The 26,145-nt window shown below is 39.6% G+C and overlaps 1 protein-coding gene across 5 annotated transcripts in view; it reads right to left on the bottom strand.

Annotated features, from left to right (window-relative positions):
* Positions 1–1,969: 1,969 nt before the first annotated feature.
* The window catches only part of CEP120 (centrosomal protein 120), a 66,665-nt gene continuing 42,489 nt past the window's right edge, over positions 1,970–26,145 (bottom strand). For 4 of the 5 annotated variants that reach the window (XM_032425186.1, XM_032425187.1, XM_032425189.1 and 1 more), the window contains 3 exons: positions 20,676–20,774; positions 7,961–8,106; positions 1,970–5,400 (listed from right to left, as the gene is read on the bottom strand). In XM_032425186.1, the coding sequence (XP_032281077.1) occupies positions 5,166–5,400; positions 7,961–8,106; positions 20,676–20,774 (480 nt within the window). In that variant the 3' untranslated portion in view covers positions 1,970–5,165. The remainder of the gene's footprint in view (positions 5,401–7,960; positions 8,107–20,675; positions 20,775–26,145) is intronic. The other variant, XM_032425188.1, reaches the window with a different exon arrangement.

The following is a 26,145-nucleotide window of genomic DNA, read 5'->3' as shown; positions in this document are numbered from 1 at the left end:
GAATTTGCTGAAGAAGAGCTTAAAATATTGCAAACCTACCAAGCACAGACTTTCTCAGTATTGGGTTGGCATTCACTAAAATTTACAATAATGTCAAAGTAAGATTTTGCAGTAATATTTCTTTTTCTCTAGCCAAGTTTTAATAGAAAATATTGAGGAAAACTCAGTATTCATCCAATGCATCTGCGTGCTTTTGACTAGTTAACATGTTAATCAAGAAAAGGATTGTGCTGTCCAACTATTAGACAGGTTATTTGGAAAAGAAAAAATATTTGTCTATGAATTTGTGGATGAAATGTTTCCAAGAAGAAATTATAAATGGGCCTTTATTTTAGTTCTCTCCAGTTCTGAGTGACAGGTTTAACATTCTTAGAAACCTTAAGACTATAATGACTACATCTTTAAAAGCCTCTAGGGATCCTTATACATAAATGTATCAGTCAGTAAATTATTTATCTATAAAATTAATCTTTCTAAACAGATTTCCACTGCCCTTTAATTTGAAAACTAAACTTCTGAGTCTCCACTTCAGCAACTTCATATCTGAAGAGCCTCCATCTGTAAAAACATTTCTAATGAAAACATGAAGACAACCCCCAGAGAAGCAAATAAAATGAGATTTAAGCATATAGCCTTTCTATAGTTACATTCCTAACAAGAGTGGATTCGAACTTGATGCCAAATTAAGGTTACCGAATACAATCAGTGAACACTCTAGTTCTTTCGGTTTTCGTGAAAAATGCAGGTGCTTATACAATTCTGTCTGAATTTCCCACGTACACGAAGATAGATGAGTTACATCTTGGTTTCCCTGAGTCACGGAAGCCAAGGGAAGAGGGGAGGAAGAAGCAAGCATAAGAATTGCTCCAGAGCAGGTAGCAGAAAAGGGAATGCTGGAAAGTCTCGGCTCCAGAGCCTGTGTTATAGTTGCCCAAACCCAAGTATCAAAGATGGGTTTACATTTTCACGTCGTACCCTATGAATAATTATTCAAGCAGACTTTATCCAGCGCTCCCGCACAAATCACTTCATTGCTTGGTAAGACCACCAACCAACAATAAGACTACAAAGCCTACTTTCGGCAACTTGAAATCCATTGTGAAAAATTCTCTATCCAGTTTATGTCCACGGTCTGGACTGTCTGCTCAATGGAACATCGTTTGTTGTGGGGTTTTTCTGGTCTTGGTTTTTGTTGTTCGACAACAAGACCTTAATTTTATAAAACATAGGTGTGTTACAGCAAGTTTCAAGGATCCGGCAATTCACCGTTAGAAGTCAGAGTGAAAAAGTAGCCATTAATTTTCAGTAACACTGGATTTTGTTAACAAAGGTACAACATTTAATGAAGCGTCTGATCCATTCCCACTGTCAGGGAATGAGAAGATAGGATCTTCCAGAATGGCCTGACAGGCCACTCATGTAGGAAGCAAGCTTTTTTTTAAATTGTGGTAAAATACATGTACATGAAATTGTCACCATTTTTAAGTGCATAATTCACTGGCATTAAATATATTCACAGGGCTGTGCAACCATTTCCACTATCCCTGATCCAGAACTTTTTCATCATCCTGAACAAATTCTGTCCCCACTCAGCACTCATTCTCACTCCCCGCCCCAACCCCTGGTAATTTGTACTCATTCTGTCTCCAAGCATTTGAAGCACAATTTTTATTTTATTTTTTATTTACTTATCTGTCAGAGAGAGAAAGAGGAGAGAGCATGGAGGGTAGGGGTAGAGAGAGAAGCAGGCTTCCTGCTGAGCAAGGAGCCTGATGTGGGGCTCGATCCTAGAAACCCGGGATCGTGATCTGAGCCGAAGGCAGACGCTTAACCGACTGAGCCACCCAGGCGTCCCAGGGCACAATTTTTTAAAAGCATGACAGTGCAACAAAGAAGTCGACTGCAGCGGGACCTAGGTATTAAGGTCGGGAGAGCCTGTTTTCTTTAGCATCTCCATCGTAGCTAATTTTTTATGGCTTTTGACTGGGAGACCATACACAATCTTTTCTTATTTCTTTATGGATACAACTATTGAGTGCCTGCATGTGGCAGGTGCTATTTTAGTCCTGGCATGTGGCAGAAAGTTAGCTGGACCTGTTCTCTGTCCTCCCTGACCTTACTCTGTGGTTAACCACGCTTCTCATTATTGCCAACCTTGGCAGAACACGGGGACGGTGTGCAATTCTGGTAAGATGCCAGGGGCCTTGTACCAGTAAGCATCGCCAGCACCACGGGAATGCTCAGAGATGTTACAGCGGAACATTTTTCACCTTTCACTATTAGTGCTCATCCCTCCTTTGGTAGGTAATTGATAGGAAGAGCGGAGCTATCTTCTTACTAGACCGACACACATTACACCGTTATTTTGGCCTTCTGCATCTCTCTATCCCTTCATTCAACATGTGATAAAACGTTGTCTACCATAGGAACTGCTTATAGAAAATTACTTCAGATTTTCTCTTATTTCTGGTTTTAAATAGAGACTCTGGGATTTCATTTATATGAAATGTCCAGAATCGCCAAAGCCACAGAGAAGTAGGTTAGTGGTCGCCAGGGGCTGGGCAGAGGGGAGAATGGGGAGTGACTTGCTAATCCCTATGGGATTTCCTCTGGGGATGATGAAAATGTTCTAGAATCAATAGTGGTGACGGCTGTACGACCGTGAGAATATACTAAAAACCCCTGAATTGTATCCTTTAAAAAGGTGAATTTTACGGTTGTGAATTATATCAATAAAAAGAATCAAGTCAGCTATTCCGTGAAGGTGGACACAGTGGTAGCGAGAGGCCAGATTTTAAAATTCTACACGTGGCTAGCAGAGGTCCATTCTTCAGACTGGAAGAACAGGCAGGATGTTCTGGGAACTGAGAGCTGGCATTCAGGCTGGGCAGCATCTGGACAGAGCAGCGAGTGGGCAAGAAAGTCATGTGGTCAGACCAGACTGTTCTCTTCCCTGGATGTTTGTGCGGTGCCCCAGTACGTCCTTAAATCAGACTCAGGCTCCCCCATCGGCAGACAGGAACCCGGGTCTGCTCGAAATTCCCGGGCTGCAGCGGTGAAGGAACTCGCCAGGTGTCCTGACGGGGCACCACCTTGACCTGGTCGACCTGCTCCACGCTTCGCACGCAGCATGCACCAGCCTCAGACGTGCAGACTCGGCTTCCTCCGTGTCAAGGAAGCATAGACACCTTAGAGGTAAACTTTGTTTCACCTGAAAATATCCGGCGAAAGGTCTGCCACTAGGTGTAGGAATGAGGAAGCCACCTCACTGAGCGGCGCCCCCCTTCATTCACCTACTGTGCGGACGCTCAACTTTCCGACCCCGACAGGAACTTCTCATTCGCACGAGATGGCCCGTTGCTGGAGGACCACAAAAAGGTGGTAAAATTTCACATGTTCCCAATTTTCAGACCTATGAAGGTAACGGGCAACGTATGCCCCTCACAACCCAAACCACAAAGCGACGGGGGGCGCCGGTCACGGCCTGCCCCGCGGAGAAGCAGACGTAACCGACCGCTCAGGAGCTCACTGTGGCACAGGATTCTCATTTTTCCTGGGGAAGTTCCAGAGCCAGAAGACGGCCTTACAGAAGGCGAAGTGAACCACACACCCGACGGGAAAGGTCCTTTCTGTTTCTCTGAATCTGAGGCCCCCTCTAGTGTTGGAAGAGAGTCACGCACAGCACGCAAGGCAAGCGAAGACACACTGCACCCTATTTCCCCAGGGGCCTCCCAAAACGAAAATACCTCCGGTCCATGCGTGTGGAAGGAGAATCAATGAGAGAAGTGTCTAACCATAATTAATATTTCACATTCCTGCTGTGATTCACAGAGTTGTTAGCCTCTCGTGCAGTACTTCCCTTCTCTGTCATTTACTGATGGGTTGTTTTTAGAAGATTAATACTTCGCTATTAAGGAAACAAAATAAAACACAGAATGCGTGTAGGGGCTTTATTTACTTTCCCAAAACAATACACCTCCTTGAAAACAAGAGAAAATTATTTTCATGTTTCCAAACTGCCTATTCTGCTTTTAGGGAAGTTCTCGGTAAACACTATGTATTTCCTAAAATATACTTAAATTTATTATATTTGGGAATCAGAAATTTTAAACTACTTATACTTTAAGACTCACCTAATCTGTGAATTTGCTAACAAACTCTGGAGAAGGAGGTGGGAAGTGTTGCCCTGAGGGCAAACGCTGGCTACGAAGAAGACGATGTACAGGAATTCTCAGAAGTTCGCAGAGAAGGGCACTACATAAATCCAATGACGTCATCTCGAATACTTTAAAAACCAATTGATTAAAAGTAGGGGGAGTTAAAAAATAGTCGTTTTTCACTCTTCTTTCTCAGCAGAAGCCTTTGTGCCTTTCTGCCTGTTACATTACAGAGGTTTGGGGTTAAGAACAAGCATTACTGTTAAGGGGAAAATAAAAAATCCTTCTTTCTCAAGAAAACAAAACAATACAATCTTGGGCACGAGTGGGCAGACGAACACCTTTTTAAACTCGCGACTTTCATCTTCCTGAAAGTTAGGAGCACAGTGAAAATTTGGAAGTTCAGTGGGTGTTGAAACAAGTTTATTCTGTGTTAACTTTATTTAAATAAATGCCTAGTTTGTCATTCAGGAGAGCCTAGCGCTTCTCTGCATTGATCTTGCTTTCTGTTTTCAAACTTGTCACTTGCAAATGTTACAAGTTAAAAGCACAGGCTGTCTAAAGTAAGTTAAATAAAACTGTTTACAATTGGCCTCAACTTTCGAGATAGCTGTATTCAAATGAATAGGACGCAGCATTTTTAAAGTGCAACACATACTCTTTTGGCTCAACGTGAAAAATTATACAACTGGAAATTACTGCAGTCATTTCTCTAAGGACACATCTCGTGAAAAGCTGTTGTGAAAGTTAGCTATGAAATTATAAATTATGAGAAACACTGAAAAGTCATTTAAAATGAGTATAAAAATGCAATTACAAATAAAACCAGAGTGGGAGAGGTAGCATAAAGTAAATAAAATCAAATAAATACTGTACAGTAACATACAAAATTTTGCTTATAAAAAATTGAAATCTGGTTTTAAAACATCCATTTTCCCTTCTTTTGAGGGGTTTACAATGAAATTAAAATTTAGGCCTGGAGTCTCTGTAAAGATTTTCCAAATGTTATTAATTACTGGCATTGCTTTTTGCCAAAACCTCTCTGATCTGTCGGTCTAGTTCACTTATTATTCGATCCTCGTGATTATACACACCCGTCCTCATCAAAGTATCCCTTTCTTCTATGAGTCGAGTCAAATAATCATCCAAACCTTCTTCCAGGGTATTGCCACGTGGGCTGTCCATTTTTCCACTCGCAATCTCTCTGGAATCCTGGTACTGTTTCTGTTCTTGTTGCCTTAACCTGAGAAGTCAAGAACAAATGCCACTCTAAGCAGGCAACAAGTGCTGTTTTGGTTTTTGATTTTTTTTTAGTTAACAAAACACTGTTTCAAAAAATGATTTAATGGGAAATTATGTCTGTAGCATTATTTTCAGGAAGATAACAAAAACCAGTATTCCGCTTGGCTAGCCAGAGTCCTCATGCTCATAAAAGACAGTTTTGAAAACAATACTTGTTTTTCTAATTATAAAATAGACACAAACTGTAGCAGTTCTAGAAATACACACACACAAAATCGTGATGATCTTATCCAGAGATAACCAATCTAAGTAATAATTTTCTGTATTTCTTTTCAATTAAAAATGTGTATGTACCTTAAATAGTTTTCTAAAAAATTCATCAATTTTTTAGTATAGAGGCAAGGCTGTATACTACTTTTTTCCCCACTTATAAAATGTTTTCCTACATCTTTCAGTGTCTTCTAAAGGGCTTCACCACATTCCTTCACTTGGAGGTACCCTTCTTTAATCACCCTTTATTGCTGGTCTTTAGGTTGTTGGTAAATCTTTGTTTTTGTTGTTTTGAACAAAATTTCCTGAAGTCACTCAACAAATATCTGTATGTACCCAACAGTGCTAGGTGTTGGGGATACTGCAGTGGACTCAAGAGGAAAACTCTTTACTATTACAGAGCTTTTATCACCAAGTGTTTGTAGAAAGTGACATTGTTTCCATGTGAATGCCTGGTTCAGACGGCATGTACCTTTTAAGATTTTGTATGTTTGTGACGCCTCATCTAGGAGTCAGAGAAGGGACAGCAGGTACCAGACTGGGACCTGGGTGTTTCCAGTGGAATACTGTTAATCACGTGGCCTTGCGAATGTTAAGTATACTTACTATACTTTCCCCCAGTGATTGTAACACCAACTTTGGACAGCCGAGTATGTTTTAATTGAGTATGTACAATTAAGAGATAACTTCATACTCCTTTATGCAAGTGGCTACAAAAATGTTTTAATTTGCAACTACTCCTAAATTTTATCTTTATAAATGGGAAGGGTGAAGCAGTTGAGTCTAAAGCCCCTGCTTCTGAATGGTCTTCAGGATAAGTACGCCCATGAGGACCAAATCCACTTCTGAATTTATGCAGAGTGGGGAAGAGGCAGAAGAGCCAGTGAGGAGAGTCCTGCACTCACAGACAGGGAGGACTTGGCCCCAGAAAGGGTGTAGGACTGTTGATAGTATATACTTTGGTTTCTTCATATGATCCCTTAAGATTCCCCACAAAAGAACATGAAACTGAACTATCCAGTCCAAGATAGACATCAAACATCTCCATCTGTTCTAAGAGAAAAAAACCTAAGTAGTCAAAGCACTGTGCTTTGGGACTCGGGTGGCAATCAAGTGGTTAATGGGACAGGGGTACAAATTAGAGCAATCCCTGTGGATGTTCCCTCTACTTTAATTCTTAGAGCTTTCTTGGACAAAGAGGTCCTGTATGCAAACTAGTAACATACAACCTCAAACTATGTATGAGAAAGCCCAGCCATTTTCTTGTTCATCTGTTGATGCATGAAGGATACACAGAATTTTTACACCAGTGATAGACGGTCCCTACTGCATCTTTACTAAAATGCAAATCACCAATCAGGCTCACAGTAGAATTTTAGAACCTTGTAGCTGAAGAAAGCCACAAAGTTAACAAGGGAAACTTGACGGCCCTGACTGACACTATGTCTGGACTTCACCTGCACACTCTTGTCACTAGGAACCTACGACTTTGTGGAAGTGTTCTGCAGAACGTTCCTTCTTATACTGAACTTGGTATGTCGCCTTATCCTTTCCATCCGCTGGCTATGATTCTGTTCAAGAGGGGCACCTACTTCTCTTTAACTTGGGAGCCCTCCAGATACCTGGACAGCTATCTAATGCTTTGTCCTAGAGTTCTCACGTTCAACTTACCTCTCTCCTGACCACCTTTTTGGTCACATTCCCCTGGAAGCTCTCTAGGAAGCTGGCTGATCTGAAAACGTGTTGCACATCGGTACGAACACCCAGGAGTGGTGGAACCAGTGCGGAGTTGTGAACACTTCTGCCAATGCCCTGTGAGAGCCACGTCACACTGCTGCTAGCGGTCCCGTGCGTCCTCCCAGCCTTCCTCACATCAACGGTCTGCTCCTGTCTTTCCCATCACTTATGAGGTCTGCCTTATAATTCATACAGGGGGCTCTTGGTTCTAATGTACTCAGTGGTTTAAGTCCTTGCTAAATCCTAATTTATTAAGATATTAACGATAAGACTCAATTTTGCACAATCTGCAAATTTGATAGCCAAATAGCTATCTGCATTTAAGCCACCAAAACCGTGCTTAGCAAACAGCAGAAGCTTAACACCTATATACTAAACTAAACTAAAACCACAAAAAAGAAAAAAATACTGTATGTATATGACAGCAAAATTTTAGAAGGCAAGGGTCACGTTATTTATAACATCTTCCATGTCTATAACACAGTGGTAGGTTCTCCTACTGGAACTCCCATTTCTGTATGGGGGAGAAAAAGGGAATTTTTTGGTTATTATACCTGTTTAATTCATTTCTGATATCCAACAATTCTTGTCTCTCGGTCTTCACCGTATCTTTTTCCTCAGCAGCCAGGTAACGGAGCCTCATCTGTTCCAGTTCTTCTTGCTGTTTTTTAAGTCGAGCCATTTGACTTTCTTGCTCCCGCTGGAAAGAAAGAAACAAGCCAGAACTCGAATGTGAGGAGTAAATATATTTTGTACGACCTTGACTTGTGATCATAATCCCGCTGGACAGGACCCATGACACAGCCATGCGCTCTCATTCCGAGACGCACACTGTCTGGAAAGGGCCAGGTTCTGTCGAACAGTGCCGTCGTCTTGCGGCCAGCCACAGCCGTCCAGGGCGCAGTCCGTGACTGAGGTTAGCGAAAGGCCGTAAGAGAACCCGAGGTGCAGGCAGGAAGAGTCTGCTGGCAACACAATGAGTTGCCACAAGGACCAGTGGCAAAAGCATCTAAGAAACAGTTAATTATACAAAAAGATACACCGCGAAAAACCAAATGAACGGTCTCTGCACTGGTCACTAATTCCTCGTCCACCTCAGGTCATCATACACCTTTCTACTCTTTACGTTCACACAAGAACCTGCACATAGGACAAACTGTCTTTAAAATAAATGTGCAACCGTCCCCAGAGTGGATATCCGCGGTTGAGTCAACCCCTCTCTCAGTAACGGGACGCGTCTGGTACCACAGGTGGGGCTGCGAACACCCCATCATCACACAGAGTCAGCTCGTGGTTCTTTGCACAGATTTCTGTAGGGACGGGTGCTCTGCTTTCGTTAGGACCGAAACCCCAAAGGGGAGAGCTCTATCAGTAGGTATATGTCATCCTCTGTTTTTCAACATAAACTTTTTTTACCGTTATTGGTAAACAGAGTTCTTACACATGCTAAGTGTACAGGGTGATAAGATTTTACAGAGCAAACTACTCCATGCAGATCATGAAACAGAAGCCCCCTGTGCTTCCTCCGACCCACTAACCACCCCTCCTTTCCTCAAGATAACTGCTGCCCTAATTTTTTACGCCACAAATAAGACGTGACTGCTTGAACTTCACAGAAATGGAATTCTAGGTATTACTTCACGTGTGGCTTCTTTAAGTTAACACTGTTTTGCAGATTGATTTGTATTCGGTAGAGCTGATGATTGCCGTTACTACATAGTATTACACTGGATGAACATACAATCTTTTCATTCCGCTGTGGAGGGCACTCGGGGTTAGTTTGAAGTTGTGTTCTCTAACGCTGATGTAAATATTACTGTACATGTCTACGGGCTCATGTTTGTATGCCTTTCTATTGGGTATATACCTAGGATTCAAACAGAAGGGCCACAGGGTAGGAGAAATTCAGTATTAATAAGCACTGTTTTCAAAGTAGTAGTACTAATTTATACTTCCCTATGAGCATTCCAGTGCTCTATATTCTTACCAGTACTTGGTAATATAATTCTTTCTGCATTAAAACCATTTTGATAGGTTTATGTGGCGGTATCTCGCTGTAAATTTATTTTGCATTTTTTTCCAAGACTAATGAGGTTGAACACGGTTTAGTATTTAAACGGCATTCTTCTTTTGTAAAGTTCCTGTTCAACCATGTGGCACTTTGCTCTACTTGGTTATGCATTTTTCCTTACTGATATATTTATGTACCTTATATAGACAGGGATAAGTCTTTTGTTGGTTATTTAAATTGCAAATATTTTCCACTAGTTTTGTCTTGCCTTTTCATTTCTGTAATGGTGTTTTTTACTTAATTTTAACATAGTCCAAATTTATTCTTTTCTAGCTAGTGCCTTCTATGTCCAATTTAAGCAATTTTTTGCCTGCCTCAGTCTTGAAGAGACTCTTGTATGAAGATGCTCTTTTATACCATCTTGAAGCTTCATTTAGATCAATAATTCATATGCAATGGGTTTTGAGTATGTGTGAGATCGTTTCTTTCTTCCCCCCTATAGAGCTTCAACTGACATGGCAACACTTACTAAAAAAATATCCTCTCCTACTGCTTGGCAGTAACACCACTCACGACTCTCTAACCTGATCTATTTCTCTACCTTTGCATTAAATCATACTGCCTTAATACTGTAACTTTTTAAAATAATCAATCTTGATAAGTGATAGTCTATTTTCATATAAATCTGTTTCTATGGCTGGGGAAAAAAAAGGCCCCTGGGATTTATGATTATGCCTAATCTTCAGATCACCTTGGCCAAAACCATTATCTTTACAATACTGATTCTGTCATCAGTGAACACTGTTTACTTCTTCAATTATGTAGGTCTTTATTTAATTTCACTGAATGTTTTATACTTTTCTATATACTAAGGGTAACAATTTTCTTAGAATATGCTCCGAGGTATTTCTTCTTTTGAGATGTTATTGTAAACGGCAGAGTTTTTAAATTCTCGTTTTCTATTTGGCTCTAGTATAGAGAATTAACATTGACATTTGGTTTCCAGCAAACTTGCTAAACTCACTAATTCTAGATCTTCTGTAGATACTTTTTGGTTTTCTAAGTGTGTCATCTACAAATAATAGCAGTTTTATTTTCTCCTTTCCAACTAATAAACCCTTTTGATTTTTTTCTCCTTTGTTTTCTTAAGGTGGTAAACCACCATGTTTGCTTTTGTTTAATAAACCCTGTTGTGATTGTTATAAGTGGTTTATCAATGTTCCTGGGACTGTCCAATTTATTTTGTTCTTGTAATGTCCTTGTCAGATTTGGGAATCAAGATTATGCTAGTCTCATTTAGAAAAGAGGAGTGTTCAGTCTTCCTACTTCCTGAAACAGTTTGTCTACAATTAGTGGTATTTCTAAAATTTTTACTAAAATTCAAATGTGTAGCCATCTAGGCCTAGAGCCTTTATATGAAAGTTTTTCATTACAGATTGAATTTCCTTAACAGCTATCCAATGAATATTTTCTATTTCTTCTTGTGTCAGTTTTGTAAGTTCTGTCTCTCAAGTTTACAGAAAATTTTTATTACCATTCTCTTATCTCTTTCAATGACTATGAGATCAATAGCCCTGTGTCCCCGTTTTATTCTTGATGTTGGAAGTTAGGGCATATTCTTTTTGTCCTTGAACACTGCCATGAAGGACGTCTTTTCAAGAAAGAACGTTTTGCTTTGTTGATTCTGTTGTATATTTTCCCATTTCCTTAATTTTTATTCATCCCTTTCTTCTAACTGCCTTAATTTCTTATTCTTACCACCTGAAAGGAATATTTAAAGAATATTTTTTTTGCTTTTCTTATTTTTTAAGTGCACTCAAGGTTATAAAATTTCCCGCTAAGCACAGTTTGCATTAAATCTCCTGTCTTGATATGCTGTATTATTTTTTGGTTCAAAACATTTTCTAATTTCACTTGTGGTTTTCAGTTCAGCTATGGGTAATTAGAAGTGAAGTACTTAATTTTCAATCATTTGGGGATATGAGCTTTTCGTTATTAATTTTTAGATTAATCTCACTGTGGACAGAAGATACTCTCAATTACAACCTTATGAAATTTGTTGAGAATAGTGTGATCTTGCATGTGAGCAATGTGGCTAAATGTTCCATGTGTACTAGAATATGTGTATTTTAGATTTCTTATAAAATATTCTATATATACCAATGGTTGTGTTGTTTAAATCTTCTAAATCGTTACTGCTTTTCTTGTTTGCTCTATCACTTCCTTGGAGAGTTACAGTAAAATGTACCGTTATTAATTTGTCTATCTTTCCTTTAATACTAAAGTTTATTGAGCGATAGAAAGCTTCAGAAGAGAGAGGGGGGACCCGAGAGGGTTGCCTCCTTTTAGTTCTCTTGATTTGTTTGCTTCATATAAATTTGTGGCTGTTGCCAAGTGCACACACAGGTAGAACTGTTGTCATCTTCCAGGTGAACTGACCCTTTTATGATGATGAACACTATCCACGGGTGTCGCCCTGAAGTCTACTTTGCCTGACAAAAGTAGTGCTAGATTGGCTTTCTTGTGATTGGTATTAATGTGGTACATACTTTTCCCTCTTTCAAATTTATCCATTCTGTATCCTTACCTTTAAGCTGTGTCCTTTCTAAGTAGCATACTGCTGTTGTTTTTAGTTTTTCATGTAATATTTGTCTCTAATGACAGTATTTGGTCCATTTTATTTAAAGCAATTGGTCATATAACTGGTTTAAATCTTTACATGTTAGGACGCTGTACTTGTTCCATCTTTTTGATGTTATTCTCTCCTCTGGTCTTTTTTAGATTAATCCTTTGTCTTTTCACCCGTGCCCCCGCCGCCCCCCCTTTTCAGCTTCTTATTATTTCTTAAAAAAGAGTAAAAATGACTAATACAGATCAGGACTTTGACAACTTCACAAATAATGGAACATACTTTAAACATTTTAACTCTATTTGTTCCTCCATCTCTCTTCTACTTTGTCCTTCTAGGTTTTTGTCATGAATTTTAATTCTATGTATATCAAACTCAACAAATGCTGTGAGCGTTGTTTTCTACAATCAATATGTAGTCAGATATTTATTTCCATTGCTGTTTATTCTCCTGTTTTTGTCTGGAATTATTTTCCTTCTGCCTGAAGAACACCTTATATTTTTACTCTAGGTTTGCCATGACAAAGTCTCCCAATTTTTGTTAGTCTGAAAAGTCTTATGTCACTGTTACTTACGAAGAACATTTTCACTGCATACAGAACTTGAGGTTGGCAGTTATTTTCTTTCAGTACTTCACGGATCTTACTCTATTATCTTATGAATTCCTTCGCTGCTGTTGTAAAGGCATCTGTCTGGATTGTTGCTCCCATGAAGGCCATGTCTTCCTGTACCTCCATCCCTTACGGTTTTCATTGCTTTTTTGTCAATTTTACTATTATGAATCTAGGTATGTTTTACTTTGTATTTATTCTGTTTAGAGTTCATAAATAGTCTTCAATCTGTAAACTGATACCTTTTGCACTTTCAGAGAATTCTCACCTAGTTCAAATACGGCTTTCTCTTCCATTCTGTTGTCTTCTGAGGGCTTGCTAGAAGCTTAATATTTGTGTCTCCCCCAAATGCATACAGGTTTCCCACCTTTTTGAAAGTTGGTATTACACTGCTTCGTTGTTATGAAAAACCTACATTAGTATGGTTTTTGCTAAACAAATCTAAAGAGGAGTTCCCCTACTACAAAAAAGCCATCATCATACTAATGTAGGTCTTTTGTAAAAGCAAAGTGGCAAAACACCAACTGGGGGAAAGTTGGGGATACTCTCTACTTTGCACCATTTTGACTTCCAAGAAGTTTTACAGGAACCCTCTACTTTCGGATAGCTGGGGAAATGTGTGTAATGAAACCTAATCCCCATTTTGAGCTGTTAGGGGATGGGGCCTTTGGGAGGTGATTAGGTCATGAAGGTGAGCCCTCATAAATGGGATTACTGCTCCTACCAAAGAGGTCCAGGGGCGCCTGGGTGGCTCAGTTGGTTAAGCATCTGCCTTCGGCTCAGGTCATGATCCTGGAGTCCCGGGATCGAGTCCCGCATCGGGCTCCCTGCTCAGCGGGGAGCCTGCTTCTCCCTCTGACCCTCCCCCTCTCATGCTCTCTCTATCTCATTCTCTCTCTCAAATATATAAATAAAAAAATCTTTAAAAAAAAAAAAAGAGGTCCAACAGAGCTCCCTGGTGCCTCCACCACATGAGGACGCAGAAAAAAGGTGGCCATTTATGAACTGGGAAGCAGGCCCTCACTAAACATAGAACCTGACCACACCAGCACTATGATCTTGGCCTTCCAGCCCCCACAACTTTGAGAAACCAATCTGTTGTTCGTTAAGTCTGTGGTCTTTTGTTATGGCCGCCCAAACAGACTAAGACAGGGTCTCAGTTACACACAAAAGGGAGTCAGTCTTGTATAGTCTATCCCACGTGACGCTCAAGTTCTTGGCTAAATTTTCCATCTCTCCCCGCCCCCCCCCCCTTTCAGTTTGGATGCTTTTTATTGACTTCGCCTGAGACATCCTTGGGTCTGCTATATCGAATATGCTGTTAATTCATCTACTGAATTCTTACACTGCATTTAAAATACTTCTCAGTTCTAGAATTTCTATATCATCCAAAAGATTCCAATCTTTACTACAGTTCTCCATCGTATCACCTATTTTCTAGAACAGAGTGATAGTAGTTATTTCAAATTTGGCTTCTGGTGATTTGAAAATCTGGATTACCTTTGACTTACTTCTACTGAGCCCAAGACATAAAAAGGCATTCCCCAGTGAAACCACACCAGTGGTTAATAAAGAAATGAAAAGATGCTCCAAAGAAGTAATCAAGGATATGAAAACTGAAGCCACAAAGTGATACTATTTCAGACCCACCAAACTGGAAAAAATTAATACATGTTATAATAGCCAAGTGTTGGATATGGTATGAAGAATAACAATTACACAGCACTCTTGGGAACTGAAAAGTTGTACAACCACTTTGGAAAGTAATTTGGCCATATTTAGCAAAGCAGAAGAAACCAGTGAACTCTTTTACCAGAAACTCTACTTTTTGATATAAACTCTAGAGAAACTTGGGACACATGCAAAAATTTTCAGTGTTGTCTTATTCTAAGTTAAAAAAAAAAAATCACTGAAAAAGGACTGGATAAATTGTGCTATGTTCATATATTTGTTTTATAAAGCAATAAAAATGAACTATAGCTAAATCTTAAAAGCAATCTTAACTCATACAATGTAGACAACAGAATGATTCCATCTATATATAAAGTTCAAAAACACACAAAAGAAAAGCAAAGGAAGAATAAATACCAAATTTAGGCAAGTAGTCCGTCACCTCTGGAGGGGCTGCAGTTGAGAAAAGGCACACGGAGGGCTTCTAAAGCACTGATAATGCTCTGTTTCTTAAAATAGAAGGTGGTGGTTGGGATGTATAAGAATCTTTTTTTTTCCCCTCCTTTTTGGACTGTTAGGATAGATTTCTTTTAAAAAGTTAATTATTAAAAAAGAAAGGACAAGAAAGCGCAACAAAAATATATCAAATTGTTACCTCTAGCTGAGGAGGGGATAAGATTACTGGTGATTACTATTTTCTGTGTTATGCAGTGTTGCAAAATTTGCATTTGTTTACAATTAAGCAAGCATAATTACAAGCAGGAAAAAAAATACTAAAAGCCAATTATATGATGTTAGCTTACTCTGTAAAATTGTCACTTTATGAAACTGGAAACATTCTAGTTCTAAAATATTGAAGAAAAGCCTTTAAATGCCTCGCATTTTTCTTCAAGTATATGGCATTAATAATCATCACACATGCATGCACAAAAATTAGAGGTTAGAGAAAGAAATCCTCTCTGTTGCCAGGTGCTCTGGGTTAAGGGCTCCTCCATCAAGTGAGTATAATCTTTACTTTGCCTTAGCTGCCTATAAATCCAGAGAGGAGATGTAAACATGCATACACTAGACTAAACAGCGGCTAAAAAGTGACCACTACTGACTCTCCCACTCACACATACCATGTAAGTCTGTGGGAAAAACTTACAACGAAACTAAGGAACTCAAGTCAAGTTTTCTGAAAATAACCCAGAGCTGACAAGTCAGTAGGAGGGCCTGGACGGTTTCAAGACACAGTTTTTAACCAAGACTTGGACCTCCAACTGTTTTCTTAAACAAAGATTTACATCCCCTCCTTGGCTAAATTACTTAGAAATTAATCAAATTAATTACCCCGAGTGGATAAGCAGGAGGCTGGACAAGATAGTGCTGATGTCAGCCAATGAAGTCTGTGTTGTTTTAACTAAATACATCAGAGCTTAGTTTTAAACAGATCTACTGTGCACAAATATGGTAAGGGACCCACATCCTACCCCAAATCTTCCTTCTGTTTCCTGTCCTGGGAACAAATGTACCTAGTTTTAATGGATCTGACATAATGAAAATGTTAAATTTTCTCCACCAACAAATTCATACCTCTTAATGACTGATTATTATTTTTTTTTTAGAAGTAGTGGCTTTTATTCTACCTAATTATTTTCTAGGGTGACAAGAAATGTTTTTAAACATATTATTTAGAAAACAAAAGTTAAAGCGACAACCTTGAGTAACTGTAGAACAAGGAAACTCAAGTGTTTGGGTTTAAAAATATTTCTACAGTGTATCTTCATGGACGTGGGGGGAAAAGAAACTAAATTTCCCCGTAACTGTCTAACAATCAGAATTCTTTAAAGATCTATGCTACACACTGTAACAAAGATATCAAATCCAGAATGTCTGGGGCTCATTTCCTTGTTTTCTAAGTTCGGACCCATTTAATGTTCTATTTTACAGCCGTCTTTCCCGTTTGCAAAGACCAACAATAACAACACAAAATTACAGCTTGGAAACACAGATTTTTATGGTCGTGAGGCAGAAGAAAAGATTTTTTTTTTCTAAATCATTAGAAGAGTATGATTTTTTAATTCACAAATTGACTATACTGGGTCACCTTTGAGTAATGGAAATCTGTTTAAACATTCTTTTGGCAATAGGCACCAAGCATTAGATCTTATTTCCAAGCTTTACCAGCTGGGTTTTGTCATTAACATTTATTAACAATCTAAGATATGGCTTTCCCCGTCTAATCCGTACTACACAAATGTTTTGTATGGCCCTCCAGAGGATTTTGCTGTGACAAATTACTGGCAGAGATTATAGCCCCGTGGCTATTCACCAGAGGCAATGTAAAATTAACATGGTACTAATCCAATTTAAACAAGAAGTTGCACAAACAGTCCTCTGCACAAAAGCAGATAGAGGATTCCAATTTTATATTCAAACACAATAAATGTGTTTTTAATAAAAAGTTCTAAAAAAATTGGATTTTCACACATATGAATTGTGCCTATTTGATGAAGTTATTCATTTTAAACCTGCAAAAAATAGTTAGTGGCTCTTGCATTTCTTCCTAAGTGCCGAACCTCAAAAGTCGTCTGTAGACCATCAGTGATGCCTAGTGACCTCAAAGTTTGTTTACAGTGTTGTTTCCAAAGCAGAAAGTTTGTGGGATAAGGAACAGAATTACTCTGCAGGGAAGATCACTGCACTCAAAGAATAAGACTCTTTTCTTGAGCAAATAGTTCAGAGGTGAGCCAATAATGTAGGGCTGTTTTCTTCTTAATACAGACACTAACTCCAAGGGAAGCATCTGACTTTTGTGAAGATAACCTCTCTGTTCGGAGGAACAAACACCAAAATTACTTTGCCCATGGTTTTTAGGCAAGAGGGTAGAAAAGACATAGGAAGAAAGGGTAAACAGAAAAGAAGGGATTAAATGAGAAGAGCAAGAAATAGCAAAAGTGTACAAGGACCGCCTGTGATAGGAAGGAAGGGCAGGTGGGTGGCAGCCTTTTTGAGACAATTCTAATGAAATTCTGTTTCAGTAATTAGGGCATTTCCTTTGGAGAAAAGAGTCCTCACTAATCAACAGCTAATACTTTTCTACCTTTTCAGTACTGATTCTGGTAATGGCTTCTAATGAATTACCATTCTCTGAGTCTCTGAGCCTTCACTACGTAACTTTTCTTCAGCTGCAGGCACCATCTTCCACGTCTTCCCCATCTACTCTCGGTTGTAAGACTGGAAATGATAGCCAATCTGATCGTGGTATTTCAAACACTCTTTCAAACACTGTCCCCTTAGCTTTGAGGGAGCTGGGTATACAATGGTAAGCCCACTGTCCTCTTATTTTTCTATTTTGGGGCTAACTTCATTTGGATATCTCACCACCCTGCTAGACCCTGGAGAACTATCAGTCCTCCCAGCTGGACGCGGGGTTCCCCATGAGACAGCGCCGCTCTGTGGGGAGCATCCACTCGTGTGCAAGGGGCACCATAGGCTCCCAGTAAGGACAGGCTGACAGAAAGAGGGAAAGGGAGAACTACAGACTCCATGCTCTCTCATCTCTTTAGGACGTTCTACAGATTCTCTGGTGTATCTGCACGTTTAGGATTTTTTTTTTCCTTCTATACAGTTTTCTAAAGAACATCTATAAAACTACCATGTAAATACAAAGTACTGTTATTACTCAAACTATATCCTACCCACTTCCCTGTTGCTATTACTATATAACCACATCCGCCGCTTCTGTAGACTTAAAAATCTGAAATTGTTGACTAGAACACCGTAGTACCAAATCCCTCCAATATTTTTCTGTCCCCAAAAATATCCAAAGCTACCAACCCATTAGGTCCCCGCTGCCACAACAGTTTTAGGGCTCCGTTCCTTTTAACGGTTAACCATGTATTGAGCACATCCTAGTACCAAACCTGTATTAAACGCTGTATAAACCACTCATTCAATTCTCAGAACCACCTGTGAGGAGAAATTAGTCTCCTCATTTGTACGGTGAAAAATCAAGAGGTAGAGCCAAGATTCACCTCACCTCTCAGGACAGGTTCTAAACCACCTCTGAGAGAATTTGAATCCCGTCACTTTTAACAGCTACTCCCAACGCATTATTTCCTCGTTCCCAATTCCTCGGGCTTCTCCACCTTGTACCGTATGTAACCTAAGGCCCTTGGCATCGTGGCTTCAGCTTCTTCCTGCTCGAAGTCACTCAGTTCTCACCGTCAGAGCTTGCCTATCTAAGTCAGGGATGCCACTTTCCTGGCTGGGATGTGCCAAGCCGTGACTTGTGCCTCAGTACTTTGTCAGAAATCCCTAAAGCCTTCCCTGGCTCCCTTTGTTTTTCTTGAAATTCTTGCATTATTTGGCTTCTAGGGAATAAAAAGATAACATGAAAAAAGGGGAAAGAGCCTGGACTCCAGTCCTCGGCTGCTCGCTCATGATCTGTGTGAGCAGGTGCACCTGACTTAACTTCTCTAAGTCTCAGTGTCTTTCGTCTGGAAGATGGAAATAAAATTACCTGCCGCAGAGGGATCTTGGTTAGGGTGAAATGACAAGAAGTGAGCGGCTGGAAATCACTGTCATGATCACCCTCTTTCTAGCTGCCGCCTGCAGCATCAGCTCTCCTCTGTCCTCTGCAAACCTAAGGATACTCAGTTCTGTCTGCCACGGCTTTAATTCTCGCCTCTGCAAGGGAGTCCTTGCTCTGTTCTTAAGCCCCATCAGCCTCCCTACACCGGATCCATATTTCTGACTGCTTGCTGAATTTCTCTCTGCAGAAGTTAAAATGTTCAACTTTGCAAGTCCTATCTCCTTCTCATCTTAATACTGCATTTCCGTACTGGAAAACTATTTCCAGATGGTAAGGCTTTAGCCTTGGCCATCAACTTTGACTTTCTACTCCGCATTAAAATCAGGTAGATGGTGCTACACACCATCTACCAAAACTACTTTTTTTTTCTTTTTTTTACAAGAATCTGTGTGTCCCGTTCCCACTGAAGTTCCAGTCCTTATCGCCCAAAATGACCACTACAAGGGGTCCTTCTCTGGGGTCCAAGTACAGTCTGTGCTTTCCAACTCCGTGCCTGTTTGCCATAATCATTTCAGTGATTTTATTTCCAGCATTTCCCTCACTACTTTCCTCAATCACAACCCACTCACCAGAGGTCTATCTCAAATACCTCCTCTTCCACAACACCTTTCTTAAGTGCTATAAAATAGATGTACTTTCCTCTCCTGACTACTCTGGATGGTTCTTCTCGGGCTCTTTTAAATATAAATGTTATACTTGTACTTTTCTTCCCTACTACTAAATTGCAAGCTCCCTGAGGGAAAGACTTAAGTTTTACCTACATCAATAAATCTAGGACAGTAGCTTCAATACAGGAGGCCCCCAGTTACACTCATCTATCCTTAGTCCTGTGAACTTTCATGGTCATTCTGTGTCATCTCAACTCTTCTAGGAGCTATGTTAAGGCAAATTGTACTATTAATTCTCCTGTAGTCTTGGACATAATTCTCTATGAGGGCAGGAAGCGATTAATACGATACCACAAAGATGTTTAATAGCATTTAATGGTCATGGAGACAGATATAAAGAATACAAATTTGAAAGGCCCTATGTGCCAAATTTCATTCAGAATAAAACTGTTAAAAGGCAGAAGTTAGAATAAAGCTAACCATTACTGGTCCTTAAAAGTGTGAGGTCAAGTAGGTTGGAGTCTAGAAAACCTTGCTCACATTTTACTTGATCTTAATCATCTGAGGAAATTGCACCCCAAAATAAGATTAATTTCTCCTGAGGCTTACGGCATTTGTTATCAAGTAGGAAGAAGGAGGGGGAAGAAAAGTAACGTAAGAAGAACTCAGGAAACCACTATCACTTTTTAAATTCTTGTAAAATTATGCAAAAATTGTCTCTCCTTTTCTTCGTTGAATAAATGCCTATGTCTTCTAGGAATAACATTTAAAATAAGCTCTTCAGTTGGAGGACATGTTAAATTTTTTAAGTTATTCTTAAAGTTCTCTCCTGAACAGTATTTTCAATGGAAGGAATTTATACTAAGAGGAAAAAAAATGGGCATTTTATAAGTGAAAGTAAAATAAATTATTCCCACTTTCTTCTGGGGAGGATAGTTGGCTATTTAAAAAAAAAAAAGAGACCTAAAAGCTCTTTTTTTTTTAATTAAGATTAAAAGATCTTTAAAAAAGCCCCTAACCTCCTAATGTCAGAAATAGCCCTGGAAATTGAAATGGACACATCTGAACATAAGACATATTGCCAAATACACATACTTGTAAAGAATCAAGGGACAAAAAGACATAAAACGAACAATCCATCATCAGCTATAAACTACATACCTGTTTAAGTCTGGCAAGTTCTTTCAAAGCTCGTCCCCACTGCTGCTTGTAATGCAGTTTAGACTTAGTTGCAGATTCCAACTTCCTTTCAAGTTCAACCTAACAGTGATTAAAATCGTATCAAGTGAAACACTATACCACTGTGTACAATCACTGAAAGATAATATATACAAAGAGTCTGGCTTAAGAAAAGAGTTTATATAGTGTAACATACGACATCATCTAAAACTGTTATATAATTTACTATAAATATTATGGCACATGAACATTTTCTTGTTTAAAATATAGTCGTATTTTTACTGCCTAACAGCCTATACTAAAAGGAACTGAATCAGTCTTAACCTCCAGACAGTTACTATAAATGTATTAAAACGTGTAGAGAGTGCAAAACACATTAATTTTTTACAAAAAGCAGTTCTTACTGTTAGCATTCCAATTCAGCAGGCACTCTAAATCTGAGAAACCAAGTTATTCCTTTTGGAGGCCTATCATGACATGGAACTTGGTCTTACAACAAAAAGACCTAGTAGAGATACTTTCATATTCTGGCAAAAATCATAAAATGCTGAAAACAGTGAAACGTTTTATCAGAAAGCAGTTTACTAAGAAAGAGTACAAAGTGAAAAATATTTTAAGAATGTTAAAATAAACCCGAGAGTAGGAAAAATAATGCTCCTAATAACATTCATCTAACTCTTATTTTCTATTTTTCCTCAAATATATAAAGAAAAACATGAAAGTGATTCCATAAAAAAATGGTTATTTATACTTGCAGCAGGCAATCTGTTGTGCATGAACTGAAGCCAACTTGGCTATGTTCTGGAATGTACTCTCTCAGTGTTTCAAACCAAGTACCAAACAAATTCATGAAGCCAACAGACAGTTTTACTATTTAAGTGATAATGTAATAATATGCCTGAATTACAGTAAAATACTGTGACTCTAAACGGGTCTAAGTTTTTTTATATCAAGTCTAGTTTTTCCCATATACACAACTCCTCGTGTTTTGCAGGAAAACAAAACCAAAGGCACTCTCCCAAAATTCAAACGCCAGAAAACTTTCATCTTATTTTCATGTAAGGAAAAGCTGACTGCCAAATTCCCTTCACAAAAGACCAGAACATTCTCTGCAGTAATATATGACTTCATGGAGTCAAGTTCTTTTCTGCTTTACAAATCCCTGGTGCTTGGATTTAAAGGTGTTGACATTTCACAACGAGACTTACACGCCTTAAGTTGAATAACTGTGAGATTATCAAAGATGAACTCTTCTGCTTATGCCCCCCAAATTTATCCATATTACTTAACAATAGGGCATCAGTCAGAGGAATAGCAAAAATCTTTTTATAGCTCTGAGATAAAAGGGTGCTATTTAATTATAAAAGCGATCATGTCCATGGGTCTTGGAGAAGGTGTAGTAGTCTGGATGGGCCCAAGGATGAGGGTTAGGACAGGGATGAAACCAGAGGGATCACATCTACCCAGGGGACTGACTCCACAGAAAAAGTGGGATAAGGTTTTATCAGTTTTGCCATGATTATCAAAATAATTCCCATTTGCATAGTTATTCACGCTTAAATAAACTGTAGTTAGAAAATTTCAGATACAAACCTCACTTTTCTAATTCATTCCTTTGGCCCAATCGATGATTCCTACCTTTATTTTTTTAAGAATATAGGTGCCTCTGTGATTCTAAAGAAACACATGGACCCAATTCCCAGAAACATGCACATGACTGAAGATTTGATACAATTCCAGGGCATTCACAGACCTCGCGTTAAGACATCTCACTGTGAGCAGATCTGAGGCTTGAGCTAGCCTGTACCCTTAGATCATAAGCCCAGTTACAGACTTCTGGTGTGAAAACTCACATCAGGACCTAGAGTCAGTTGAGAGACCCGTGCTCACTGCTGCTCCCATCTCCCTATTTCTATGCCCACAGCTGTCATTCGCTACGAGACGGAGGGCACTGGCTTTGCCTCTGATGCCCTACTCCCTAGTTTGAGTCTGTCACAAGCAACTGTATTGATTTCTCCCTGGAAAAACTTGATGGTTTTCTTCTTTTCCTTTCCTACTGCCATTTCCTTAGCCCAAGTTCTTTTCCTCTTCTCTGGTCTCTTCAGCCTCAAATTTTTTCTATCTACACATCCCACTTTCCTCTCTGCTAAAAAAAAAATCTACCATCGCTGCTACTTACCTACAGTCCTGAGCCTATACTCCTCTGTCTAGGTTTCACGGTGTTCCAAAATCTCACTTCTGTCCAACTTGCTGAACCTATTTCCTGCGTTTTCCTCAACAGAAGACCCTCTCCTCCAGCCCCCAGGTCCGTGTCCTGTACACCACTTCCCCTGGCCCATTAACTTCCTGAGCCAGTTACTTCTTTTTCTACTCTAACTTAAAACTTGAAGCTTCAGGCTCAGCTACCCCTCCATGAAGCTGTCTTAAATTTTCTAGATTGCAAAGAGTTTCTATCACATTCCTTGGTATTTGATTCACACACAATCACTTAAGGGTGAGTCATCTCCCTAATTTCATTACAAACTCTTTAAAAGTGAGGTCCCAAAGGATAATGTGCTTTTTCTCTTCTCTTTTTCCTCTCATCTTTCCCTTTGCCTTAAGACAGGGGTGGATGAGCAGTAGCTACCAAATGATCTTAAGTACGAAAATTTCAGCGTTTATCTTCATCTTCAGTCTGTCCTACTAAATTATTTTCCATATGTCATTTATTTAAAAACCGAATTATTTTTAAGCTATCTAAGAGACTCCTACCGAAAAGCAAATCATAAACTATTACTGACTTCTTACATAACAAAAGGAATCAGGAATTATATTTGGTAAAACTGTATCTTATTTATACACCATTTCGTGAAAATGGAAATACTTCTTTTACACTGAAGAGAATGGGTAATCAGAAAGGAAAAGCTCTCAGGCAGACATAATGAGAAGATTACATATGGAATCAGCTACTTTCTCACTTATGTCTTTCTTTTTGGGCTTTTAGGTCTTTGTTATTATGTAGAAATAAGAAATAAGATTCTGCCCTCTTCTGGCTCCAAAAAAAACTTACCAAGAATTTTCTGTCCGAGCACAGAAGGCTTGTTTTATTGAACACTCACACATGCTGGATGAATTCTTTAGGGCTGGTGCAGGGGCAATTGACCTAGTCATTTTTCCCTCTTGCTCTTAACTTCATGGCCCTGTTTTCACTTGTAATATGTTGAGTGATTTTCATCTGTTGCTAGAAGTATAGTTGGAAAAAGGGATTCTGAAAATCACTTAAAATGTATGTCTAAGCTGGAAAGTGTCAAGTATATATTCAGAAAAGATAGTGCTTCTGTTCTGATTTTGAGACAGGTAGTCTCTGAAGGTAAAATGGTAAAACGAAAATCCTGACACCTGCGTAACAGGACCTGTGAGATGGGCTGAGGCTCTGTTTGTGTGCTTCAGCTGTCTTCGGCAGGTACCACAGAACTTGTAGTTGGCAACACGGGAATAGCGGAACACTTGTTTTTATCCAAAGAGGGGCTGAGAATGTCCAGCTGAATTCAAGTTCACTGGTAGACAAATGAACAGCCCACCAAATCAAATGGAAAAATGCAAAGACTGTCCCGATATGTAAGAAGCAGCAACAACCACGCTGGGCAGTCAAACCCACGTTGGGGAAGAAAAGGAACCAAAGATAGCACAACCATGGACAGGCCGTAGAAACAAACTAGTTAATTAATAGCTGCTTCAACTAAAAAAAAAAAAATTTTCTTTTTTTAACCACAGTCTAATTCTTGTCTCCAACTTTTCTATGTACTCACCCTTTCCGCCTCTTAAATAGTGTCTCTACTTCCCAAGAAAAACTCTTTCATGGTCCACTCATCCCCTCCTCTCTTAAAGCTGAATTTCTTCTTGTTTTTACAAGAAAATATTTGTACATTTTTCTACCACTATGTAAGATTTTTTTCAACAGTGTGAAGCCCTTGGGTTATATTTTGTTTCGGTTTTTTCTAGTGCCAAACTTTTCAATAAGCCCCTGCAATTTGGCTTTTTCAAAGTTAGTGATTTCTTACCTGCCAAACCCGTGGCCCTTCGTCCACCGTTCTTGACCTGCCCTTCGTGAGACATGACCTCTACTACTTATTCTCAAAAATCCTCCTCTTCTGGGCACTAGACTGTTTTTATTACTCCTCTGAATCTCTCTAGCCTCTTTCTCTCATCCCTGAGGCTGTGCCTCCCCCGAAGTGGTCGGGGGTCCTTCCTCGGCGCACCTCAAGCCATTGCATCTGCATCTAAGGCTGACTCCCTTTTCTCTCTTCCTACTGTACTTCCCATTTTTAACCACTCAGTCAGCTGCTCCACTTCCGCTGTTCGGCTAGCATCTCAAGTGTAATACGTCTAGAACCAAAATTCTCTACAACTTCCACCTCCTCAGAAAGTTCTTCCTGGAAGTTCTTCACTTCCATTAACATCCATGAAGCCAATGTGATTAACTTGACAGCAATCTCTGACTTTTCTTACCAGATGAAATACAAATTCTTTAACTTACCATCTAAGGTCTTCCCCCTTACAGGACCAAAAATTGCATCCCCAGCATTCTCTTGGCAGTCCAATTTTTATTTTGAAACTATGACAATAATGATTAGGTTCTAGTCAAGCTATTACCGAAATATGTAATAGACTTCCTAACCTTTCTACTTTGCCTGAATGCCTCTTTCTGGAATATCCTCCCCTAGACATTCACCCATTAAGAGGTCATGTGTCCTTTAGGTTCCATATCCAGTCTCACGATTTCACTAGAAGGAGCTTTGTCTCCTCTTTACATTCATGGCTCTTAGTAACACAAAGTTAGTTAGATGGTACCAGCCATCATCTTCCTTTCACTTTGATTATCTAGGTAAGTTCCCTGCCTCTCTGTATGACTTGTCATTTAGTTGACTCTATCCTGAACGTTTTTTAATCATTCGGAATAGCATTTAGCACAGTGTCAGAGAACATACATCTTTGCTGGATAATAAAAGATCAGTTCCGTCCATCAGCATCCTGCCTGGAAACCAGACATCACTCTAGGTCTTCAAAAGAGATTAACTTGATGCAGGTAACTGGTGATGCAGGTAACGGAAAAGCAGAAACGCCGGAGGGGATCGGGTGAGGGGCCCCCCGGGGTGAGCAGGATCAGCCAGTCTCTACCTCTCCGGGGTAGGAGGGGCTCCAGAAGGAAGTAGTGGGAGGAGCAGTTCTTACATCCCCAGAACCCAGAGCCAGGGGTTGTCCAGTGAGCTAGAGCCCCAGTGGGGATGGCCCAAGGCAAGCTGAGAGAAGGGCTGTCTGGTAGGACAGGGGACCATAAAGTACACCTACTACCCGAGAAAGTAAGAGAAGCACAGAGACAAAGACAGAGAAGGAAGAACTACCCTGGCGTCTTCCCAACTTCCGTCCGCCAATCTTCTGAGGGTGCCCCCTAGTGGCCTTTAACTTCCACAGA

The sequence above is a fragment of the Phoca vitulina genome, unplaced genomic scaffold (genome assembly GCF_004348235.1).
Source record: "Phoca vitulina isolate PV1807 unplaced genomic scaffold, GSC_HSeal_1.0 scaffold32, whole genome shotgun sequence".
Taxonomy (NCBI): domain Eukaryota; kingdom Metazoa; phylum Chordata; class Mammalia; order Carnivora; family Phocidae; genus Phoca; species Phoca vitulina.
This window is presented reverse-complemented; position numbering and strand designations above follow the sequence as displayed.